Source organism: Hemibagrus wyckioides, linkage group LG22, assembly GCF_019097595.1.
Source record: "Hemibagrus wyckioides isolate EC202008001 linkage group LG22, SWU_Hwy_1.0, whole genome shotgun sequence".
NCBI classification, from domain to species: domain Eukaryota; kingdom Metazoa; phylum Chordata; class Actinopteri; order Siluriformes; family Bagridae; genus Hemibagrus; species Hemibagrus wyckioides.
The window spans coordinates 3,480,741-3,490,740 of NC_080731.1; the positions used below are offsets into that span (position 1 = coordinate 3,480,741).

Below are 10,000 nucleotides of genomic sequence, written 5' to 3' on the forward strand. Positions count from 1 at the left end.
AGATGGACTGAGACACAGAGAGACAGGCAGAGAGAGAGACAGACAGACAGATAGATGAACCACACACAGACAGACAGAAACCCAGAGAGACAGACAGTTTTCCAAATAATAATAATAATAATAACAATAACAATTATTATTATTATTATTATTATTATTATTATTATTATTATTAGATTTATTATTATTATTATTATTATTATTATTAGACTTATTATTATTATTATTAGATTTATTATTATTATTATAAAGCACTGAAACACACACACTATACTTCAGTCATCACCATTTATTGTAAAATCCTCACAAAAACGTCATCATTTCCATTCAACTCTGATTTGATTTCATTTGATAATGAACATTCTTTCCCTGGTTCGTTTGGAAAGGTGTAGCATGACGGCGTCTTTCAGCACGTGCAGAACCTGATTCTGAAGATGAGGAACTTCCCTGACACAATACCTTCTGAGATGATATTTAACAGACAGAATACATTATTAAATAAGTCTCATCACTTCCTTCAAAGTATTCTGTCCATCCCTGATTATTCCTTAATACAATTAAAATATTTTACACCCTTCAGACACACCTCTAGACTCTGGAAGGTTGAATGCTGAGTGAGATTAACCCCAGAGCTAGAGGACAGCGCTAGCAAATTAGCACCAGGGAAAGAAAAACTATTCAAGATTTCACAGCTGCTGCTCAATACTGACAGGACAATCGACAAAACGAAAAAATAACAATAAAAATCAGGAGTTTTTAGGACACGTTCAGAGTGTTTTGCATTCAAATGCAGATTCAATTAAATCTCACAGTAGAACGGAGCGCTCGTGTAGCAGCTGAGGTTAGCAGGGGTCAGCGTCACAGGCTAGCAGGGTCATGCTGACAAATCGCTGTGTTTTCTCTCTCCTTCATTCTTTCCCTGTGAAAGAAACACAAAAGCAGAGGTCAGTTCTCTCAGTCCTACACACAGAGGACTTCTGAGACGTTAAAACGTTAAAATAATCCAGAAAGATATGAACAGACAGACAGATAGAGAGACAGGAAGATGAGCAGAAGGAGGGATGCACAGAGAGACTGATAGATAGACAGACAGATGGATGGAGGGACAGAGAGACAGACAGAAAGATGGGCAGAAGGAGGGATGCACAGAGAGGCAGACAGAAAGATGAGCAGAGGGACATATGGACAGAGAGACAGACAGAAGGATGGGCAAAGTGACATATGCATAGAGACAGACAGATGGACAGAGGGACAGACCGAAAAATGGGCATAGGGACAAATGGACAGAGAAACATACAGAAAGATGGGTAGATGGACATATGCCCAGTGCGACAGATGGACAGACAGATGGATGGACAGACAGAGAGTTGTACAAATAAAATGGGCAAAAGCGACAGCTGGACAAAGAGTCAGATGTAGAGACAGACAGATGGGCAGAAGGACAGAGAGACAGATGGACAGAAAGAAGGACAGACAGACAGAGAGTTGGACAAAGAGATAGATGGGTGGCCAGACAGATGAAACAGACAAAAAGATGGACAGTGGGACAGACAGACAGAGAGACAGACACAAATATAAACGTATAATGGACAGATGATGAGAAGAAGGGTTAAATAGTAAATACAGAGTCTATATACAGGTCATTAAAATGATAGACAGATAAACTAAGGGAGGTAGACAAGTCAGTAGGTTGGGAGACGTGGGGAGACAGACAGGTGAGTAGAAACTAACAGACAGACAGTTAGGTTGGTAACAGATAAGTAAATAAATATGTAGACAAGTAAGTTGGAAGGAAGACATGTGGGAAGATGGGTGGATAGACAGGTCAGTAAACAGATAGGTAGACAGATAGGCAGACAGACAAGTTTGGTGGACAGACAGACAGACAGGTTTGGTGGATAGACAGACAGGTTTGGTGGATAGACAGACAGGTTTGGTGGATAGACAGACAGACAGGTTTGGTGGACAGACAGACAGGTAGACAGACAGACAGGTTTGGTGGACAGACAGACAGGTAGACAGACAGACAGGTTTTGTGGATAGACAGACAGACAGGTTTGGTGGACAGACAGACAGGTAGACAGACAGACAGGTTTGGTGGACAGACAGACAGGTTTGGTGGACAGGTAGACAGACAGACAAGTTTGGTAGATAAACAGAATGCAGATTTCTATAATCCACTGAAGTAATGCACTTTAAATAAAAGGGTTCATTGGCTGAACAGAACAATCCTGAGGATGAAACACTCTGCTTTAGGGTTCTGTGTAGAACATATCAGGGTTCCTTCACAGAACTAAACTAAAGAACTAAACCCTCCAGATCGCAGCTTTAACCCTAAAGCTGAGCAAAAATATTCAGCCTCTATCAGTGAACTGCAGCCCAGTGAAAACATGCAGCTCATCATGGAAAGCAGGACTAATGCAAGATTCCTGTGTTCTCTAACACAATAAAGATGTGATACTGAGTGGATTCTGATACACATTTTCCAGCATGACAAACACCATCCACTTCACGCTAACATCAAAACCCCTCCGAAATAAAAAATAAACCGCCGCCAAAATGGTCCGAGTGATGCCTTTAACTTCTCTAACTCTCCAACCTGAACCTGATCTCCGATCGACCGAAGCGTACTGAAATCAGACTCGCGCTTCCCTTAAGTGGAAACACACAGCGGAAAAGTGGCTCACGGAACACAACACTGGTCTGAATTAAGCCGATGTGGATTACTGCATCCACTAAAAACTCCAGCGTGGATAACGAGCTCTCGCTTTCACAGCAGATCTCTCGTGTTTGGAAACAACGGCTTCAGGAAAAGATGATAAATAAATGTTTAGGGCTGAAGAATTCACCTTCAGGAGCGGTTTTTAAGCCTTTACTGTGCTTTACAGCGAGCTGTCATGAACCAAGCGAAGATCTCAAGACGATTAATGAACCTTGCATAAGTACCCCTCCCTCCCCCCTCTTTGAACGATTCCACATTTTGGAAAGTATCCCATAATAATCCTCAGCAGGACCTGTGTCTAATGAACATGTCATGTGATCTCAGTAAATACACCTGTTCCTGGAAGAACCTAAAATCTAAACCAACAGCATCAGGAGAATGTTGTGTTCCGCTTCATGAAGATTTCGGACCTTCAGTGAGAAGATGTCAACCTCATGAGGACTTCATTAGGAGGATCACAACCTCCTAATCAATACAAGGGCACAGACTGAGGGCCAAAGCCTTTATTATCACCACACCTACATTACAGCACAGTGGAATTCTTTTCTTCACGTATCCCAGCCTAGGAAGTTGGGGTCAGAGGGCAGGGGCAGCTATGATACAGCCCCACTGGAGCAGAGAGGGTTAAGGGCCTTGTTCAATTGCCCCAACAGTGGAGCTTGCTGGTGCTGGGGCTTGAACCCTGAACTTCTGAACAACAACCCAGAGCCTTAACCACCTGAGCTAATACACATAATAATATTCTCCATATGCTCTTCACTCTCTGGTGTTTATAATCATGATGAGACAGGGATTAGTCATGGAGGAAAACTGAGAGATATGTGATGCTACCAGCACCATGCTTCACTCTAGTGCTGTTTTTTCTCAGAGTGATGAGAGGTGTCTCATTTCATGACTTCACTTACGGTCTCAGGAGACCAGAAAACATCTCCAAGCGTCTACATCTTCACTGGGTCTCTAACATTCCTTTCAGATTGCTAGTCTGATTTGTTCAGAAGAACATCTGAGGAACGTGTTTATATCTGAGCTGTGGATTTCCCCAGAGTTCAAAGGGGGCAAATACTTACGCACTGTTATATACGTAAATAGGGTTCAGTATAGACGTCATGGTTCACGTCAGTTACAACATCCGGTACAACCAGGACCATCATTACTGCTGCAGGTTTAGGAATATTGAGTACAGGTTTTAAATTACCCCGCCCCCTTTCCTGTATTATTATTATTATTATTATTTGTTTTGTTGTTGTTTATTTATTTGTTTGTTTTATTTTGTTTTTTCCACTTTCCTGTTTTTTTTAAAGTTTGTCAGGTTTAAATACTTTTTTTGTTTGTTTGTTTTGTTGTTTTTTTTTTGTTGTTGTTTTTTTTTTTTTTTTTAGAGTTTTTTAAGGTTTCAAATTCTTTTTTTGTTTGTTTGTTTTTTCCACTTTCCTGTTGTTTTTTTATTTATTTGTTGTTGTTGTTTTTTTTTTTTTTCAAAAAAAGTTTTAGTTTTTCAGGTTTTAAATTTTTTAATTGTTTTGTTATTTTCCACTTTCCTGTTTTTTTTCTCATATTTTTAATTCTTTTTTTGTTGTTTTTTGTTTTTTCCACTTTCCTGTTTTTATTATTATTATTATTATTATTTTATTTATTTATTTTATTTATTTTACTGATTTTTCCAGGTTTTAAATTCTATCTGAAATTCCCGTTTCTGTAGCCGGTCAGTGTCCTACAGCAAAAAAAACCCACACCACCTCAGGTAAAAATAATTCAGTGTTTTTTTAACAAAAAAGCTCCATCACCTTCTCCTGACACTCCAATCAACATCACGCTAACATTCCAACACAAGAAGCTTCCTTCGTTAAATTTTCCTATCCTGGTTTCCATGGTTACAGTTTTTTTTTTTAGATTAATTTATTTCCGGTTTTTGAAGCATCATGCGATAGAATGAAGCCTTCATGTAAGGTAGCATCAGCAGTGTGTGTGTGTGTGTGTGTGTGTGTGTGTTAATGACTTTACTCAGTTGTGGTAAGTGGGACTTGGGCTTGCTAAGGCATGCTGGGAAACTCAATACCTGGAAAGTACCAGAGTGTCTGGAAGAAGAAAGACACGACATGCACACACACGTGAACACACAGACTGTAAGTGTGTACAGTTACACACGTGTTCACTCCTATCAGACACACACACAGTAAGTGTAGCCATATATAAGGATGAAACCACATGACTTGACGTTGTATTAAACACTATTACTTTTAGTTGTCTCTAAATCAGGTGTAATTACACATTAACTACATGTTTATAACATCTGTAACTCCTCAGGAAGTTCACACTAAGAAAGATTACAGTATTTAATATTTTATTACGCATCAAAGGATTTTTGTAGAAAATTGGAAATGACAGTTCATGTAAATGTAATTAAACAGCAGAAAGCTGGACACTTCCAAGGATGACAGGATCATGATTTGTTGCGTCCTCTGACCCATTCTCCGGTCAGACTCGATCACACATCCGTCACGTCCGTTATAACGCACACTCTTATAAAGAGTTTTGTTCAGAACAATGATGAAGACTGAAGAAGGCAAACATCCATAGGATGCTATGTGTGGATGCTCTCTCTCTCACACACACACACACGCTCACACACACACACGGTCTCACATACACATGCTCTCAGACACACACGCTCACACACACACACGGTCACACACACACACGGTCTCACATACACATGCTCTCAGACACACACGCTCACACACACACACGGTCACACACACACACGGTCTCACATACACATGCTCTCAGACACACACGCTCACACACACACGGTCTCACATACACATGCTCTCAGACACACACGCTCACACACACACACGGTCTCACATACACATGCTCTCAGACACACACGCTCACACACACACACGGTCTCACATACACATGCTCTCAGACACACACGCTCACACACACACGGTCTCACATACACATGCTCTCAGACACACACGCTCACACACACACTCACACACGTTCTAACACACACACGCTCACACACACACGTTCTTACACACACAGATTCTCTCACACACACACGCTCACACACACGTTCTAACACACACACATTCTCACACACACATGCTCTCTCTCAAACACACACACGCTCTCACACACGTTCTTACACACACACACTCACACACGTTCTTACATACACACTCTCATACACACACACGTTCTAACACACACACACGCTCACACACACACACACGCTCTCACACACATGCTCTCTCTCAAACACACACAAGCTCTCACACACACACTCATACATTCGCTTTTAAACACACGCTCTCTCACACAGTCTCACGTGCTCTCACACACACCCATGGTCTCACCATGCTGACAGATGTGCTCACACATACACACACAATCACACTCACATGTGCTCAAGTGGTCAGACACACACACACTGAATGAATACAACACACACTTACACTCACACTCATGCTTTCAATCACACATGATTTCTCTCACACACACACACACACACACACACACACACCCCCACACACACTTACTGCAAACATCCGTTAAGCATCTGCCAACTTTCACCCTTCACACAAAGAGGAAAGACTTTCCCTCTGTTTCTCCCCCAGATCCAAACACACACCTACACTCTACTCTACTGTATATACTATAACACACACAAATACTCAATTTACATAAAAACAGCTGACTGGATAACATCATCCCCCTCTCTCTCTCTCTCTCTCTCTCCCTCTCTCTCCTTCTCTTTCCCCCCCTCCACCATCAATCTATAGCCCTCTCTCTCTATTTATTTGTCTTTCGCTCCCTCCATTTCTTTCTCCCTATTTCTCTCTCTCTATTTCTCTCTCTCTCTCTCTCTATCAATCTATAGCCCCCCTCTCTATCTATTTATTTGTCTTTCACTCTCTCTATTTCTCTCTCTCTCTCCCTCTCTCTCTCTGTCTATCAATATATAGCCCTCTCTCTCTATGTATTTATTTATCTTTCACTTTCTCTCTCTCTCTGTCTATCAATATATAGCCCTCTCTCTCTATCTATTTATTTATCTTTCACTCTCTCTCTCTCTCTCTCTCTCTCTCTCTCGTCCCCCCCCTCTCTCTGCCCCCCCCCCCTCCCCACTTTCTCTCTCTGCAGGTGTGTTATCTTTAACTCTTCTCCTGTTACTTCTTTACTCAGGATAAAAGACTTTGCTGGGGTAATAAGAGGGGACAATGGGGCAATATTCACCCCCCTCTCTCCTCCTCCTCCTCCTCTTCCTCCCCCCTGGCTGTAACCCTACACTACACATGAGGAAATAAGGGCCCTGAACATGAGGCAGTAAGGAGAGAGCAGTGAAAATGGAGAGTAGGTTTCTTCAGGTTCATCATCCATGCTCCTGAACCAATAAATGGATTCTGGTGACGCGCGACCTGTCCGAGACTCTGAGATCCGACGCTCTCACGTGAAGAAAAGAACCCTCACGTGAAAGTCTGTCATGTCGAACACCTAGATATTAAATTCTTTCAGCTTCTTGCTTCCTCACAGCAGCTTTGATGCAGCATCTGGGTCAACAGCGCTGAGGTTTTTAATGACCGCCGTGATTTACTGCTGCTGTGTTTCCTGTCTGATGGAGCAGGTGTGTGGATTTTCTGGATCACGTTTTACACATCCAGGTGAGTTTTACGGTTTTCACCCACAGGCCTGGACGCTTTAATCCCCTTTTATCTCTCATTATAGAGATTACGTCTCGTCTTCAGAGTGCCGCGTGAGACTGAGATGCTCTGAGACGCTCCGAGACACTCTGAGAGGAGGGGGTTATTAATGATGACCGGCGGGATTCAGAGCACTTTCCCTTTAACACACACACAGACGCTATTACCTTCATCTTTATTATCTTACTGCTGAGAGCAACACACACACACACACACACACACAAACTCTCTCACATACACACACAGCCACACTGTGTCTCATACACACACAACATCCTCTCACACTTGCCCCCACACCAATACTCTCACAAACTCACTCTTACACACACTCTTACATACACACATACTCTCACACATGCACTCACTTCCACTCTCACACAAACTTTCTCTTACTCACACTCACACACACTCTAGGTCACTCTCACACCCACCTACACACTCACTCGCGCATATACTTACATATGATCTCACACACTAAACATACTCTTACACATACCACCAACACACACACACACACACACAGTCTATATAGAGTAGCCTTCAGGCCCACTAGCATATGTCTGGCTCGTTGGGATGAAACTGAGGAACTCTGAGGAAACTGACACGATTCACTGATAGAAACTTTAGTGAAATTAGAGAATCAGTGTGTGATTAGAACCCAGAGTCCTCCAGCCTCCATTCACATCATTACACACTCTCACACACATGTAGATCACACCATTGAGCTTCCTCACCTCTTCTGTTTCCGGGTGTAGAGGACGATCGCGATCACCATGACGACCAGCGTGAGGACGGCCCCGATGCTGCCTAACACGATTCCCAAAATGTCATCTATAGAAAAAGAAGAAAAAACAAACATGACTTCTGTAGGAGACACATCATTTAAACTGACCTAATGAATATTAATGACCAGTGTTAACAGCTTCATGAATATTAATGGAAGGTCTCAGTGATAATAGGCTGTGAGTGGGAGGGGCTTCCACAACATTTAAACAGAAAAATGTTTATTAGAATTAAAAAATCACTGAAAAAAAGAATCATTAGATATTCGGGAATTAAAAATGTGCAAAAAAATACAACAAAAAATATAATAAAGTATCTTAAAAATGAGTTTTAACAAACAAAAAAATGCTTGTTTATATAAAAATGTAATAAAAATTGATGCATAATTTTGTATTAAAATAAATTAAATAATTCATCTTTATTATTCACACATAAATTACATAGTACAATATCTATTTCTTTAAAATAATTTATATGTGAATATATATATATATGTATATAAAATGAGTATTAGCTCTGCCCACTTTCTACATAAATTACATAGCACAAAATCTATTTTTTTAAACACTTATATAGCTATAATTTATATATATAGTATAATATATATATATATATATATATATATATATATATATATATATATATATATATATATATAGTGAGTATTAGCTCTGCCCACTTTCCATATAAATTAAATAGTACAGAATCTATTTTTTAACGTACAAATGTCTATTATTTATATATAGTATGATTTATATGTAGTAAATATTAGCTCAGCCCACTCTATTAAATCTAAATCTATTTTTAATGCATAAAAATGCCTACAATTTATACATAGTACAATATTTATAGTGAGTATTAGCTCCGCCCCCTTTCTATATAAATTATATTTTTAAAAAACTTATATATAATAAAATAAAATATATTATATATATATATATATATATATATATATATACATATATATATATGCACATCACAGTGAGTATTAGCTCCGCCCACTTTTGATACAAATCAGAATCTCCACATCACATTAGCTTAATAGCAGATAGCTGATGCTAGCTGTTAGCCTCGGTTTTAAACCACACCCACATCCTCTCAGACTGATCCTCTGATCTTGAGGATCTGAGGCGTGGTGCTGACGGTGATGTCAAGTTTTTTTTTCGAAACACGTTAAATGGTGCATATGAGGCACCCGTAGAAAGACAAACACCGTGTCACTTCCCCTGTCCTCTCTCTCCGTCAGCCATACTCTCTCTTTCTCCCTCATGCATTCATCTGACCCTCAGCTTTCCCTCTCAGCGTGGAGGAATGCACACGTGTGACACGCTAATGCGGGAAAGTGTTCGGGAGCAGGAGCGTCACCACCCTGATGGATGTGGGCTTGAGAGAGACAGAGAGAGAGAGATAACGAGGCTAAGAGCCCTCATCCTACTGCACTGACCTGCCTCTCTGCCTCGCTCACACCCCCAGTGTATGAAGATTTATTTACTGTAGAACACAGCAGAGTCAAAGTCTTCAAACAGATCACAACCTAATACATTTCTCTGGAAACAACAAACACACACACTGTACAGCACACACACTACAACACACACACTACAACACACACACTACAACACACACACACTACAACACACACACTACAACACACACACTGTACAACACACACACTACAACACACACACTGTACAACACACACACTACAACACACACACTACAACACACACACTGTACAACACACACACTACAACACACACACTACAACACACACACTACAACACAC

At 40.6% G+C, this 10,000-nt stretch overlaps 1 protein-coding gene across 2 annotated transcripts in view; it reads right to left on the reverse strand.

The window, feature by feature from the left end:
• Positions 1-280: 280 nt before the first annotated feature.
• Positions 281-10,000, reverse strand: part of susd2 (sushi domain containing 2) — a 40,324-nt gene continuing 30,604 nt past the window's right edge. For both annotated transcript variants that reach the window (XM_058375616.1, XM_058375615.1), the window contains 2 exons: positions 8,166-8,262; positions 281-919 (listed from right to left, as the gene is read on the reverse strand). In XM_058375616.1, the coding sequence (XP_058231599.1) occupies positions 859-919; positions 8,166-8,262 (158 nt within the window). In that variant the 3' untranslated portion in view covers positions 281-858. The remainder of the gene's footprint in view (positions 920-8,165; positions 8,263-10,000) is intronic.